The 16,495-nt window shown below is 43.1% G+C and overlaps 1 protein-coding gene across 3 annotated transcripts in view; it reads right to left on the bottom strand.

Moving 5' to 3' along the window:
* Nucleotides 1–16,495, bottom strand: part of zmym2 (zinc finger, MYM-type 2) — a 21,692-nt gene continuing 5,197 nt past the window's right edge. The window contains exons 2-23 of one of the 3 annotated variants that reach the window (XM_060876200.1): nucleotides 14,428–15,251; nucleotides 13,815–14,103; nucleotides 13,552–13,714; nucleotides 13,133–13,345; nucleotides 12,062–12,209; nucleotides 11,281–11,396; nucleotides 11,020–11,142; nucleotides 10,745–10,895; nucleotides 10,120–10,292; nucleotides 9,744–9,909; nucleotides 9,643–9,668; nucleotides 9,345–9,486; nucleotides 9,122–9,249; nucleotides 8,824–8,986; nucleotides 8,247–8,384; nucleotides 8,003–8,115; nucleotides 7,621–7,804; nucleotides 7,164–7,315; nucleotides 6,075–6,189; nucleotides 5,572–5,814; nucleotides 5,185–5,311; nucleotides 1–799 (exon numbers count right to left, since the gene is read on the bottom strand). In XM_060876200.1, coding sequence (XP_060732183.1) covers nucleotides 613–799; nucleotides 5,185–5,311; nucleotides 5,572–5,814; nucleotides 6,075–6,189; nucleotides 7,164–7,315; nucleotides 7,621–7,804; nucleotides 8,003–8,115; nucleotides 8,247–8,384; nucleotides 8,824–8,986; nucleotides 9,122–9,249; nucleotides 9,345–9,486; nucleotides 9,643–9,668; nucleotides 9,744–9,909; nucleotides 10,120–10,292; nucleotides 10,745–10,895; nucleotides 11,020–11,142; nucleotides 11,281–11,396; nucleotides 12,062–12,209; nucleotides 13,133–13,345; nucleotides 13,552–13,714; nucleotides 13,815–14,103; nucleotides 14,428–15,232 — 4,065 coding nt within the window. In that variant the 5' untranslated portion in view covers nucleotides 15,233–15,251 and the 3' untranslated portion in view covers nucleotides 1–612. Of the gene's footprint in view, nucleotides 800–5,184; nucleotides 5,312–5,571; nucleotides 5,815–6,074; nucleotides 6,190–7,163; nucleotides 7,316–7,401; nucleotides 7,538–7,620; nucleotides 7,805–8,002; nucleotides 8,116–8,246; nucleotides 8,385–8,823; nucleotides 8,987–9,121; nucleotides 9,250–9,344; nucleotides 9,487–9,642; nucleotides 9,669–9,743; nucleotides 9,910–10,119; nucleotides 10,293–10,744; nucleotides 10,896–11,019; nucleotides 11,143–11,280; nucleotides 11,397–12,061; nucleotides 12,210–13,132; nucleotides 13,346–13,551; nucleotides 13,715–13,814; nucleotides 14,104–14,427; nucleotides 15,252–16,495 lie in introns of those variants that run through there. The other 2 variants (XR_009648957.1, XM_060876201.1) reach the window with 2 other exon arrangements.

Raw genomic sequence — 16,495 nt, forward strand, 5'->3', positions numbered from 1 at the left:
ACGGCTGCAGCAGGCTTTTAATGCTCTTAATGAATGTGAGAGAAATGGCATAGCACGCGCACACACACACACACACACACACACACACACACACACACACAGAGTCCTGTCATAAGGACTCCATTAATTCACAAACTGCAATAAATAAACATTTTCTCTTGAGAAGGCATGTTGGATTCGTATTGAGGATGAGTTCTTTCATTTTATTCATCTATAGTATTTCAACGGTTTTTGTTTTCGACACACTTCACCTCTCTCTAACAATATTTTCAGAAATATTTACAGACCACAGCAGCCCAATCTGGGCATCGTAGATAATGCTACATCACATACACACAATTTCCTAACAAATGAAAAACAACAAAAAAAATTTACAAAAAAGAAGAAAAAGCAGCAGTCTGTGGGTTGCTTTTCATGTAAAGCACCAATCACCAGACCAAGTCTTCTGGAAACACTGATTTAGAAATCAGTATTAAGCCATAAACCCTTCAAGTCCTGACATACAGTATTCGCTTTGCTTATAACTGTAATGGGATCAGTGTATTTAAAGGGAACGTGACAGGTAATGCAGAGGGAGCTATGGTGGCATACAAGGCCTCAGTTCCTCTTTTCCTAAATTCCCTCCTCCTCATGGCTGCGCTCTCTGTAGATATCCCTCACCAGAAGGACTTGAGTTAGTAAACTCTCCAGCACACACTTTTCTAGAGGACTTGAACTGAACCACACAGGACTGTCAAACGTAGAGTCAATCTCTGGCTTCACATAAAAGAAATCTGTCCTCTGCCTCACGGACTCAGGGCTGTGAAAAAGCAAGCAGGACATTCATATTAGACAGGACTTTATCTTTTACACTTACACACACAGAGAGACACACACACAGAGACAGGGAGACACACACACACACACACAGAGACAGGGAGACACACACACACACAGACAGACAGGGAGACACACACACACAGACAGGGAGACACAGACACAGACAGGGAGACACAGACACAGACAGGGAGACACACACACAGACAGGGAGACACAGACACAGACAGGGAGACACAGACACAGACAGGGAGACACACACACAGACAGGGAGACACAGACACAGACAGGGAGACACACACACACAGACAGGGAGACACAGACACACAGACAGGGAGACACACACACAGACAGGGAGACACACACACAGACAGGGAGACACACACACAGACAGGGAGACACACACACAGACAGGGAGACACACACACACAGACAGGGAGACACACACACACAGACAGGGAGACACACACACACAGACAGGGAGACACACACACACAGACAGGGAGACACACACACACACACACACAGACAGGGAGACACACACACACACAGACAGGGAGACACACACACACAGACAGGGAGACACACACACAGACAGGGAGACACACACACAGACAGGGAGACACACACACACACACAGACAGGGAGACACACACACAGACAGGGAGACACACACACACACACAGGGAGACACACACACACACAGGGAGACACACACACACACACAGGGAGACACACACACACACAGGGAGACACACACACACACACAGGGAGACACAGACACACAGACAGGGAGACACACACACAGACAGGGAGACACACACACAGACAGGGAGACACACACACAGACAGGGAGACACACACACAGACAGGGAGACACACACACACAGACAGGGAGACACACACACACAGACAGGGAGACACACACACACAGACAGGGAGACACACACACAGACAGGGAGACACACACACACAGACAGGGAGACACACACACACAGACAGGGAGACACACACACACAGACAGGGAGACACACACACACAGACAGGGAGACACACACACAGACAGGGAGACACACACACAGACAGGGAGACACACACACAGACAGGGAGACACACACACAGACAGGGAGACACACACACAGACAGGGAGACACACACACAGACAGGGAGACACACACACAGACAGGGAGACACACACACACACACAGACAGGGAGACACACACACACAGACAGGGAGACACACACACAGACAGGGAGACACACACACAGACAGGGAGACACACACACACACAGACAGGGAGACACACACACACACACAGGGAGACACACACACACACAGGGAGACACACACACACACACAGGGAGACACACACACACACACACAGGGAGACACACACACACACACAGGGAGACACACACACACACAGGGAGACACACACACACACAGGGAGACACACACACACACAGGGAGACACACACACACACAGGGAGACACACACACACACAGGGAGACACACACACACACAGGGAGACACACACACACACAGGGAGACACACACACACACACACAGGGAGACACACACACACACACACAGGGAGACACACACACAGGGAGACACACACACAGGGAGACACACACACAGGGAGACACACACACAGGGAGACACACACACAGGGAGACACACACAGGGAGACACACACAGGGAGACACACACAGGGAGACACACACAGGGAGACACACACACACACACACACAGGGAGACACACACACACACACACACACACACACACAGGGAGACACACACACACACACACACAGGGAGACACACATACACACAGGGAGACACACACACAGGGAGACACACACACACACAGGGAGAGACACACACACACAGGGAGAGACACACACACACAGGGAGAGACACACACACACAGGGAGAGACACACACACACAGGGAGAGACACACACACACACACACACAGGGAGAGACACACACACACACACACACAGGGAGAGACACACACACAGGGAGAGACACACACACACAGGGAGAGACACACACACACAGGGAGAGACACACACACACGCACAGGGAGAGACACACACAGGGAGAGACACACACACACACACACACACAGGGAGAGACACACACGGGGAGAGACACACACACACACGGGGGGAGACACACACACACATGGGGGGAGACACACACAGACAGGGAGACACACACACAGACAGGGAGACACACACACAGACAGGGAGACACACACACAGACAGGGAGACACACACACAGACAGGGAGACACACACACAGACAGGGAGACACACACACACACACACACACACACACACACACACAGGGAGAGACACACACACGGGGAGAGACACACACACACACGGGGGGAGACACACACACACACGGGGGGAGACACACACATGGGGGGAGACACACACAGACAGGGAGACACACACACAGACAGGGAGACACACACACAGACAGGGAGACACACACACAGACAGGGAGACACACACACAGACAGGGAGACACACACACACACACACACACACACACACACAGGGGGAGACACACACACACACACAGGGAGACACACACACACACACACAGGGAGACACACACACACACACACACACACACACAGGGAGACACACACACACACACAGGGAGACACACACACACAGGGAGACACACACACACACAGGGAGACACACACACACAGGGAGAGACACACACACACACACAGGGAGAGACACACACAGGGAGAGACACACACACACACACAGGGAGAGACACACACACACAGGGAGAGACACACACACACACACAGGGAGAGACACACACACACGGGGAGAGACACACACACACACACACAGGGAGACACACACACACACACAGGGAGACACACACACACACAGGGAGACACACACACACACAGGGAGACACACACACACACAGGGAGACACACACACACAGGGAGACACACACACACAGGGAGACACACACACACAGGGAGACACACACACACAGGGAGACACACACACACAGGGAGACACACACACACAGGGAGACACACACACACACACACACACACACACACACACACAGGGAGACACACACACACACACAGGGAGACACACATACACACAGGGAGACACACACACAGGGAGACACACACACACAGGGAGAGACACACACACACAGGGAGACACACACACAGGGAGACACACACACAGGGAGACACACACACACACACAGGGAGAGACACACACACACAGGGAGAGACACACACACACAGGGAGAGACACACACACACAGGGAGAGACACACACACACAGGGAGAGACACACACACACAGGGAGAGACACACACACACAGGGAGAGACACACACACACACACAGGGAGAGACACACACACAGGGAGAGACACACACACAGGGAGAGACACACACACAGGGAGACACACACACACAGGGAGACACACACACACAGGGAGACACACACACACACACACACACACAGGGAGACACACACACACACAGACACACACACACAGACACACACAGACACAGACACACACAGACACACAGACACAGACAGACAGGGAGACACACACAGACAGACAGGGAGACACACACAGACAGACAGGGAGACACACACAGACAGACAGGGAGACACACACAGACAGACAGGGAGACACACACAGACAGACAGGGAGACACACACAGACAGACAGGGAGACACACACAGACAGACAGGGAGACACACACAGACAGACAGGGAGACACACACAGACAGACAGGGAGACACACACAGACAGACAGGGAGACACACACAGACAGACAGGGAGACACACACAGACAGACAGGGAGACACACACAGACAGACAGGGAGACACACACAGACAGACAGGGAGACACACACAGACAGACAGGGAGACACACACAGACAGACAGGGAGACACACACAGACAGACAGGGAGACACACACAGACAGACATGGAGACACACACAGACAGACAGGGAGACACACACACACACACACACACTCTACCACCCTCCCCGGGTTTCACAGATGTTTTAACTGACCCCCTGAATGTTTCATGCCTTTCCTCATTCTCACTTGGAACATGTGTCTCTGTGTCATGGTGGAGAACATCCTGAATTCACCAATATTAAATATCAGATTACATGAACTTAGCTAATAATAAGCATGTAGATTGTTTACATCAGTTAACTATGTTTAGTAGGAGGCCACGGTTTCAGAAAATGGGAATACTGTTATAGTGTATAGTGAGCATAATTTTCACTTTCTAAAAGGTTTATACACCTGGATTCAGGTGAGACTCACCACTTAGACAAATAGAGTTCATAAAGTCGGCACTCGTGCTTCTTAACAGGACAGTGAGTAGAGTCTCCCGAACCACTGCTGTGATCAAAGTTCGAATCCTTACGCCTTCTCTTGCTAGTTGTTGGTTCTGTTCACGTGAGAGACAAAAGCATTAACACACTAAAATTATGGCTGAACCCAAGACCAATAAAAACAAGCAACAGTACGTAAAAAGATCATTGCTTGGTCTATACACTGTAAGCCTCAATGTTAAGACTTACATAAAACCCCAAAGGAGAGCATAGTAAATAATACAAATCACTGATAACAAGCAATTAAATGGAACACCATCATAAAGCAATTTACAAGAATCTGTACGAGGTGTTAATTAACTGCAGTGAACCGTACCGTGCTGATCCTGTGAGATGGAAGGGATGCAAATACAGACAGTGGTGTCGTGATTGTGAGGCTTAGAAGTGCTGGGCCCGTAGACGTTACCAAAAGAGAGGCGTGTGTGCTGTTCGACGGTGCGCAGGCCAAAGTATTTTGTGTTGAGATAGAAAAGAGAGCGCAGGAGAACTGAGGGGGAATGTTCTCCTAGCTGTTTGCTGCTCCACAGGCATGGCTCCTCTACACGACCCCAGAGAGAGCCTAAACACAGTAACACCATTTAAACATATACATCTACACATACAGAACAAATTTACATTATAGTTTTGATGTAGCATATAATACATATAGAACACGGATCGGGGGAATTGTTAAAAAGCCTCAAACGTGAAATGTTAACTTAAAAATGTCCTCATAGTAACGATTCAACATCTTTAGTTCAGGATGTGAACAGCAATGGTTCTAATCACTGGACACTCTTAAATAACAGCAGCATGACAAATTCACACTAAGTGTTTTACCATCAGGAAGAACGGTGGGCTGCCAGCCTTTGAGAACCTTGTTAAGTTCCTCCTCAAATGCACTGTAGCAAGGATCATTAAGCAGGTCGTCTGTCCTCCCTTTTTCCTGCAAATACTTTAAGTAAAGCAATAAAAAAAAAAAAAAGAATTTAAAAAAAGAATAATGGCGACTGTATTAGTAAGACAGTTAGCATGAAGAGAAATTCTGACAGTCATTGTCCACTTTAATAGGAACACCTGCTCATTTATGCAGTTATCTAAACAGCCAATCATGTTGCAGCAGCACAATACACAAAATCATGAAGATATACAGGTCAAGAGTTTCAGTTAATGCTCATGTCAAACATAAGTATGGGTAAAAAGTGTGATCCCTGTGACTTTAACTGACGTATGGTTTTCAGTACCAGATTGGACCGGTTGGAGTATTTCAGAAACTGCTGATTTTCACACTCACAGTCTCTGGTGTTTACACATAAAAGTGTGAAAAACAAAGAAAAACTAAGTGAGGGACATTTTTGTGGGTGGAAACAAACAGAACAGTCTTGACCTGTATCTGCATAGTTTTATCCACTGTGCTGCTGCCATGTGATTGGCGGTTTCAGCTGCATCAATGTGCAGGTGTTCCTATTAAAGTGGAGAGGAAGCTGTAAGTCTAAAGTTTAACATCCTAACCACACCAAAATAAAAAGTAAAGACATGCATCTTTTCCTTGAAATTAACTGGAAATACAAAAAATTTTTTAAAAGAAAATCAGATCCATGTGCTACACAAATATGTTGGTGCAACTGCTCTGTGGCTTTTTGTTTCGTTCATCAGTCTTGATAGTTTTAATGAAGATTAAACTAAAAGAGTTTCCTTTCACTTCACACCATTAGCCTGAAGAAAATTAACTTAGAGCAGTCATTATATTTGCGTGATAACTGTCAGGACAGACTAGCCTTATGTTACTACAAATGCAAGCCTGTCTGCACAAGGCTCCCTATTCTGCAGAGTCTATACATTACACCCCAAAAGTTCAAAACTTCAAAACAAATTCCCAAAACTGTCAATGACACAGAAGCCACATGCATATAAAGCAGTCACACATACCTTCTGTATGCTGAGGCAAAGGTAGAGAATGCTGTCTGGAGCGTAGCGCTCACCATTGGGCCGACGCACCTCTCTGACAAACTGAGTTAGAGAATTGTTCAGATCTGCTGCACTCAGAGAAATGAGACTGCTTTTCACCCGAGATGGAGTCACTGAACAGACACAAAAACAAAAAGATATTATATAATTATCATTTTATAATTCTATAATATGTTAATCTACTTACTTCTGTTAGAAAGAAGTTAAACTGAAGTATAATTCAAAATGAACAAATGTTTTTCTACAGCCTTTCAATAAACAAGCTTGTGTCCTCATAACTTCAAATGATCAACACCAGATGTTTCAGGATGTGAACAGCAGTTGAGTTATAATCACTGGACACATTAAGATGCACAAATTAAAAGGCACCTCCTTATTATTACTCATAAAAGAATCCCTCATGCGCAGATTTTCTCACCTTGTTTGCAGGCAACTTTCTCTTTTACATCACTGGACTTTGCAGCTGATGATGTAGCCCATCTCTTCCAGGCATTCAGGCCATACCTGGAGCTCAGGGGGAAGGAGGAATTTGTTGCAAAAGGCTCTGCTGTTGAAGATGACTCCATAGGAGTTTCCTCTTCTATGGCCCGCCTCTTGATACCCTAAAACACAATTGACATAAAAATCATGTGTGATAAGGACATAAACATATAAAATCACCACCACACAATTTTTAGGTACCATCCATGTAATGCCCTCATAATAACATCAACAATCACAGCACATCAGCATGTGAACAGCATAGTGTTTATAATCACTGGACACGCACACAAACAATTCATGATGTACGAGTTAAATACCTTCCTCCGTGTTCTGGTCCAAGATGTCTCCTCTCGCTCTTCAGTGAGGACGGGTGGTAATGTGAAACCCATGTCTGTGTCCATCCCCTCTAAAGTGGGCACAGGCTCTGAGGCTGAGGAGGATTACACCAAATATTACACAAGTGTCATGGAGAATATTAGCTATAACAAGACTAGCTTGATTTTGTTACACAACTAACATGCACATAATGCCAGTGTTATAACGGTTAATTAGTTTTGGAACCTTGAGGAAGATCTTTTTCCAGGTCCAGCTCGGGTTCATACTTGTCTTCCTCTTCCTCTTCTTCTGAACTGCTACCAACACTGGTGCTATTCACTCTCTCCTTTTTAACCTCTGTACTCTCCTTCTCACATTTGATATCTAAAAGGGATAAAAATGAAAATTTAATTTCTCAAACTTAAAATATTTGTAGAAACCTATGTCTTTTTACAAATCACAGTAAAGTCTTTATTTTCTTATTTGTAATGTAATGTATTTCTTAATGTAATATTTCTAATATATATTTAAAGAAATGTGAATAAAATTGAATTAAATTAAAAACAAGCTGCTGAGTAGTTATAGCAAGAAGCTAGAAAATACTAATACAATACCATGGAAAAATATCTATCAGTGATGCAAAATATATGTGCAATTGTAGCGCAGATCATGTAGTGCCTAGAGTATGCATGTACGAAACCAGGGCACATACACTGCGAGTACCCATGTGTCACTTGTGAACATGTTTTATACATTGCTGGACTCTGTATTGCTGTATGTTGTAAAGCAAAAACAAAAGGGATTTCCATGAAAATCTTCACACCTAAACAGTCAGGTTTCTTATCTTCCTCTGCAATCATTTCAGCCATAGCTATCAGATCAGCTTCAAGAGGATCACTGGGAACCTTGGCTTTGAGCTCATCTATGGCCTTCACAATATGCTCAGCACTCTGCAGTGTGGTGGGTAGAAACACTGGCACGGGTACCTGAGAACAACAGAGACGAACAAAGTCTTCTCTAAAACTTCATCATACATTCACATTGTATGTATAGCTCATCAACAGTAAAGGATTGATTACACAGAATTTCTTGGAGTCTGTAATTAAGAGAGAAGCTCTTACAGGTACAGGTATTGGAACAGTGGTAGGTGTGGCCTGAGCATAGAGATTCATGGGTACTGGAACATACACAGGAACAGGAATCGGAACAGGGACATACTCCTTTATCAAACCCTCCAAGCCATCTTCTTCTGTAAAGACACAACGGAATGCATGTTAGTCTGTGTCTTTACCTAACACACATACAGATCCTATACTGAGGCAGTCTGTGTGCGATATAATCTACCTGTTTGCAGTGGCTTGCTCTGCATATGAGGTTTGCAGTACGTGGCTTTAGTCATGGTGAGAGGTTTACAAAGAACGGCTTTATTCTTCACATCCTTAACAATCCCTCCTCCAGCATATGACACAGGACCCTGATTAACCAGCTGCGTAGAAAAAACAAAGACCAAAGAGAGATTGCTAGTCTATACAGATATCCAAATAGTTTATACTGACTATCTCGGTTTCTTTCACCCATCTTCTATCAATAATAAACAGTAAATGTGATAAAAGGAGAAAAATAAACTGACTTTAGTACTCACAGTTAACTTTGATGCATGTGTCTGTCCTAATAAAAGAAAATCATTGTTACTTTAAAAATCAAAAACATACTTTTCCTGATTTTATTAGGACAGTTTATTACCGAATGCTGTGTTTTCTGGCCCTTTCTGAGTTGCCATATTGGGCTGATTTTGCTGGCAGTAGAAACGGAGGAGACACTCTTGATCACAGAAGTGTTTCATCTCAGCACGCCACTGGACAGACTCTGTCAAGTTCCCCTGCACTTTACAGCAGTCACAGCGCGCCGCCTGGTGGACAAACAAGAGAAGATCATGTTTAATAAAGCATAAATGAAACAAAAGCATATAGACATGAAAATGTATAAATCCTTGTACTGTGTCCTCATATTATAAGGGGAATCAACAACATGGTTCAGAATGTGAACAGCAATAAAGGTATAATCATAGGACATTTTTAAAAGCTGAAAAGTAATAAACAATTAAGAATGAATCACCGACCTTGTAGTACCAGTCATGAAACTTCTTAGCACAAGGTTCACTGCAGAAGTCTCTGCTGACACCATCTATCTGTTTGGTAACAGATTTTTTGCACATCTGAGTGCAGTGGTTGCAGGTGACGCATTTGAGGCCCAGACGGTGTATAAAGTCCTGCTTGTACAACAGCTTGCAACCTGCAGCCAAAAGAGGTAGCAGATAACTATTCTGTAAATCAGGTTAACAATTGGCTTTTAAAGTATTGCTGAGACTGGAAATAAATAAAAACAAACAAACGTTACAGTTTTGTGAATAATACACACCATTATTAAAGTTATAGACATTATTGACTTATTATTCCCAAAACTGTTATAAACGCATGTTTATATACTTTAAATTCTTATAAACTTATTACTTTATTTGACTGCATAGATGAAATCCAAATCTCAAAATTAAAGTAAATATACCAAATATATTACTGTACAGGTTTTAGTAATGAGGCTAATATTTAAACAGTTTATTATTTAGATTATGTTCAGAGGGGTGGCTTGACAACTGACAGCATTTTTTTTTTTAAAAACTGCAGCTGTAATAACAGGTCAGGTAAATGCTCGCATCCAAGGCAAAATAAAAGACATGAAAAAGGTACCTTCACTGCAGAAAGGCCTTTTGACCCCTGAAAACTTGACAGTCTCATGAAGTGTCTTCTCTTCCTGGCAATACTCGCAGAAAGTCACAATACAATGGAGCTTCTTATAGTCCTCACAACACGTCTTACTGCAAAACTGGTACATTTTTTCCTGAAACAAATAGCAAGAACATATCCAACAACCATATTAAAAAAAAAAAAGAAATACTTGCCTGAATGTCCTAAGTAGTGATAAAACACGGAAATGATAAAACAGACGCAGTGGATTACAATACCTCCCACTCCAAAATCTCTGGTTTCAGGCTAAAGGACCCACGGCAGTAGTTGCATTTCAGTTGGACATTACTGGAAGCTGAGGCAGGAAGCTGGCCGTTGGCTGACGTTTGTATAGTGGCATTCTGAAAAACAGGATAAGTGAAAGACACTCAACATGTCTGAAGGCATAATCCTGCAATTAACTGCTCAATTATGGCCTTAAAGACCCTCGTGTTTATTAGAGGTACTTTCACGCAATGTACGCTATGTAATGAATCTACCTGGAATTTGGTGACACACTGAGAGCTGCAGAAGTTTAAGACCTTCCCTTCAGGTAGCGTTGCCTGATACTGAGGTAATGCATTTCTCTTACAGAAATGACAGGAAGGCTCAGCAACTACAAGAACAGATATAAAGTGTCAATACAACCCACGTAGGTCTTAAATATGTCAGTTGACACCATTTCTGAAACCATGAAATTGTTAGCAGCCAATGAACATCATCAGCTGTGCTGTCTGAGAACATGCTTTAGTGCAACTTGTGGTTCTGCATCACAGACAAATGCATATGTTCTATAATTGCATAGATGCCAATACAATGCATTAAAATACCACTGAAAATATTTTAAAACCATAAAAATAACTAATGGCTAACAAACTGCCCAGGAATACGTCTAAATGCTTTACAGTCAAAACACAGCGGTTTTAAGTCCCAGCCCCGCCCGAGGCCTTACACTTGTGATTACGCAATTCCAGGAAACAACACCGTTCCTGGAGATTTAACTTCATGCAGAATTTAATTCCAACCCTAATCCAGCACAACTGCTCCAGATAATCAATCTAACTTTTTAGCCAGATCAGCCCTGTTGGATTCGAGTGAAATCCTTAACGAATTCTGCAAGAAAGTAAATCAGCAGCAACACCACTCATGAACACAGCACTAAGCTACTAGGTATCGCTTGGTTATTTTAAAAAAAATATAGAAAAAAAATAAAAAGAAGAGCCGCAGACTGACTAGTCACACAACATGATATTTTCTGTAACAGTAACTTCTGTAACTTACTTTGTGAAGCAGATGCAATTTTGCTTTTATTCATACAGGACGAAGAACAATAAGGCTCCATGACTCCAGTGGGTCCAATACCATGAGTAACATCAAAAGACCTGCACATGACCTTACATCCACTACACTGTGTCATCTTTCCATGCATCTAGGGTAAAATAAAAAAAAATTGATTACAACTGACATTCAATAATAATCTTGTGATGTGCTGAGTAACTTCTGTGTATGAAATTAATGAAAAGGGGAGACACTTGTATGATGGTGAAACCAGTGGAACGCGGTCTCAGAGGCTCATTGAAGCAGAATTCTTGTTCTGTTTGATTAGATTAGATTGAACTTTATTGTCATTGCGCAAGGTACATGTACAAACCCAAGGAAATGCAGTAAATAACTCAGCTTTGTCAGAAGTTTGATTTGTGGTGCAGTCATGAATGTTGGTGGAAACTAATCAGAATAAAACACATTGAAATGTGCATTCGTTTGAGAAAAACAATGTATTAATTAATTGTATCAGGTAGTAACTGAACATTAGCCATTATCCAAAGCCAACCATGCAAAAACAGATTTAGGTAAGGGTAATGACTGGCTGAATATAAAGGAGCTTTTTCTAAACTACACCTCCAAGCAGAGGTAAGCAGTGGAATCCAATGTGACCCAAAAAAAAAAAAAAAAAAAAAAAAAAAACCTGTGCGAGTGGGCAATTCTTACCTCCACAGGATAGAATCTAATGGTCAGATATAAATAGTGTTGGAGAGAACGTTTACGATCTGGATGTGAGTTGGATATGAGTTTGGATACAAGTTGCAATGCGTTTCATGTTCATTCGTTTAGCATCAGTAACCCTTTATCCTACTTTTGCTTGCTGTGGCAAAAATGACTTATTTGTTTGTAGGATGAGAAATAAAATAAGAGTATATTGCTGACTTGTACAAACAAAAATAAAAGCTGGAATGGCCATATTGGTCAGAAAACTTTTAGAAGCACTCTGAAGTGGGATTAAAGAGCATTCCAAGTACTCTATATCCAAGGACAATAATAACAAGGGATGTCGGTGTTAGTGGAGTCATTTACCTGTTTGTAGTCCCTGACACAGTTCTGACAACAGAACCGTTTCTGCTGCCCATCAATTAGTAAGAAGTGATTCGCTGTGGCCCGACTGGGCAGGTAGTTCCCACACTGCTCACAACAGTTCATGATCAGGCCATTAGCCATACGGTAACGGTTAAAACAGGCATCACTGCAGATTTTATGCGTGATGTTTTTGAAGCTGACTTCATGGCGAATCTAAAAAAATTAAACAAGACACAAATAGATGTATGCTTTGTATAAACATACAACAACAAACAACAGAGAAGACAGACAGACAAGTAAAAATGACAGCACAATGCTTATCATCTCATTATTATAACATCCTAACAATATTAGTTTGAACATTTAATACAGGACTTCATAGCATATAAAATCTAAATCACTTGAACTATTTGACTGACCTCTGTGAGCTTTCCACAGACAGTACACTTTGTTTTGAGGGTGTTCTTCGGGGAATTTTGTTTATTTTCATACGCAGCCAGACAACCGGTGCTGCAGAACTCCTGAAATGATTCGCTCGAGTCCACCTGAGCCACAATTGTTCCTTTCATACTAGTAATGTCCCTACATTTGATGAGAAATTACGTTTGGCAAGTTTATCACCACAATAATCTCTTGAGACAACTATATAAACACAAAACATTTCACAGTTTGAATGTCTTACTTCTTGCACATGGTGCAGCTCTTTTTGGGTGTGGGTTTGTGGGAGAAGGCAGAAAGGCAGGTCGTAGAGCAGAACAGGTGGGAGGAGCCTTTGCGCTGATAAGCAGTCTGACCTTTCTTTAAAGGCTTTTTACAGTTAGCACAGGTGACCTTCATAGTGCGCGGTGGCTGCTGGGAGCCGGAGGAAGACTGGCCTGGTGCTTTGGGAAGTGATGCTGTAGGAGAGGGAGAGTCCACCCCTGGCTGCTTCTGATTGCGGGGAAAAGATGCAGACTGAGAGATCCAGGAATCTGAGAAAAATGTAGAATTGACTTTAGAGGGCTTTTTTTTCAATTGAGAATAAGAAATTCTCGTGACGGTCAGCTTCTATATTGATATAATTTCACAAATCCAGATAATTCAAGTACTTCTATATCGATATACAGTGCTTATAACTATATCTGAGGCACATATCAATAAACACTAACAAAAGTTTTGCATCATCATTTAAATTGGCTCAATAATAAATCAAATATGGCACACACTGGAAAAAACAATTCACTGGTTTTCTGCCTATAAAATTGGCAACGATTTATCAAACAAAATGAATGGGGTAAGAGTGGTCTATGCATTACCAGATCTCTGGTGAGTCCCTGTCTCGCCGTTTTGAACGGGCTGGGTAGCAGAATTAACACGTCCTGGGTTGAAAGTTGGTGAAGGTTTGCTGGCTGACCCTTGACTCTGCTGAGCCTCTGGGTTTAGGCTGAATGTGCTGCTGATCTGCAAGCCGTTCTCTGTAGTTTCCATCTCTCCACCAGCCTCTGCTTCCTCACTGCCCTTCAACGATGTCACACTTGTGATTTTGAGGTTCATGCTTTCCTCGTCAGATGGTGTTGTGGATGCCTCTGCTGATGTCGATATGGCCACCTCTGATGAACACAACCCTCCCAGAGTTGTGACGCTGGCGATTTTGATTTCCGAGTCTGGTTCAGTGCTGCTTAGCGCTTCCCTGGTCCGACTCGATGCCAGCGAGGAGGGGGAAGCATCTCTTTGCACAGAATCTTCTTCGTCATCTATAACAATGGGCTCAGTCTGGCTTTTGGGAGCCATGGTTGATTCAGCTGTGGAGGAGGAAGGAGAAGGAGTGTTGGAGGAGGCTGTTGCTGTGGTGGCTGGCTCTGCACTGTCTGTGGTCTCAGCAGGTGCAGGGTTGCTAGAGGGGCTTCCTGCATTTTTCTCCTCCTGAAACTGAGGCCCCTCCACCAGCACAACGTCGTCATCGTTATCCTCTGGAGCCTTGGATGCATCTGTTGTCATGACATCGGTTCCTTGGCACTGCCCATCTGAGCATACTTCTGTTGATGGTGCGGTTTCCATGGACTCATCCTCCTTGGTTAATCCCTCCTCCACATCTGTCTTGGGCTCCAACTCTCCATCCATCGCTTAGGCAACCAACCACCTGTTACCACAAATAAAGACATAAGGCATTTATTTACCTGAAGAAAACTGACATAATGAGATGACTATTAAATAGATATTTGAGCATTATAAAAATTGTATTTAAAAGATCATTAACTGGTCAGACACAAAAATTCTTCTAATTCATCCATCAAAACACATACTGAATGATGAAGCTAAACCCAATATTGTAAAAAGCACCAATCTTTCATCAGGTACTAATAATCAGGAGACCATCCTGGCCTTGTTACTGTCTCAGGCTCTCGTTTATACATTCTAATTTCATGTTCTGTATGCTGTGGTGACCTTCTTGTTTTAGACCTCATTCCTGCAACCCTACGTGGTTACTTTACATCTATGGTTACCATGGTAATAAAAGCATCAAGGGACAGTTCCTATCAATGCAATCTGTAACAGTGTTCATGGTGCGGCAGCAGGTCATATGCATTATGTGCTAGAGACAAAAGATTAGCCTTCGTTTGTCGAATTAATTACCGACAGTCTTGTTAAAATAATCTATGATGTTCCTCTAATCACTCCAGCTCTTTACACTGCCAGGCTTACTGACAACTTCGACTTTTAAGTTAAGGCAACATCATAATGCTTCACTAACAGCCGTATTTACATTTATTTCTTCTGGGTCTGTGTAATGCAGACAGGATGCTAAAATGGCTGCAACAGAATCAGAATCAGAACAAAGGCTTTCATCAACAAGCAAATTTAAAGGCGTATAAATAAAGGGATTATTTATCCACCATAAACATCATTATCTGTAAACATCACATGATGATATTTCCCCCTACTCACAATACAGCAATTTGACCAGTAGTCTTTGGTCCAAATAGTATGTACTCCGGATAATCACCTAGAGGATCACCTCAACTTGTTCACACTGGGTGAGAATTAGGTTCGTTGTTGTATCTGTATTTTCTATCCAGCTTTATGTAGTCCAGCAGACACACACTGAAATTACTTTACATTAGTGAGTGTGTGGGGCATTTCATAGAAGCAACACAATGTACAAAAGGCTAGCAAAAGTCTGTCTTGGCTAGAGCAGTGAAAGATCTGGGGTGATCACAGAAATGAAACAGTTCTGGGATTGTAGCATGCACACATTAATGATTATATCAATTTAATTAGGATAACATTAAAAGCATCAACCTCCAGCATCAGCTATCCATTTTCTACCTCACAGAGATGTAATTATACCTTGAATTACATGCTAGTAAATTCAACATGTTAACA

This window comes from Tachysurus vachellii, chromosome 8 (assembly GCF_030014155.1).
Source record: "Tachysurus vachellii isolate PV-2020 chromosome 8, HZAU_Pvac_v1, whole genome shotgun sequence".
NCBI lineage: Eukaryota > Metazoa > Chordata > Actinopteri > Siluriformes > Bagridae > Tachysurus > Tachysurus vachellii.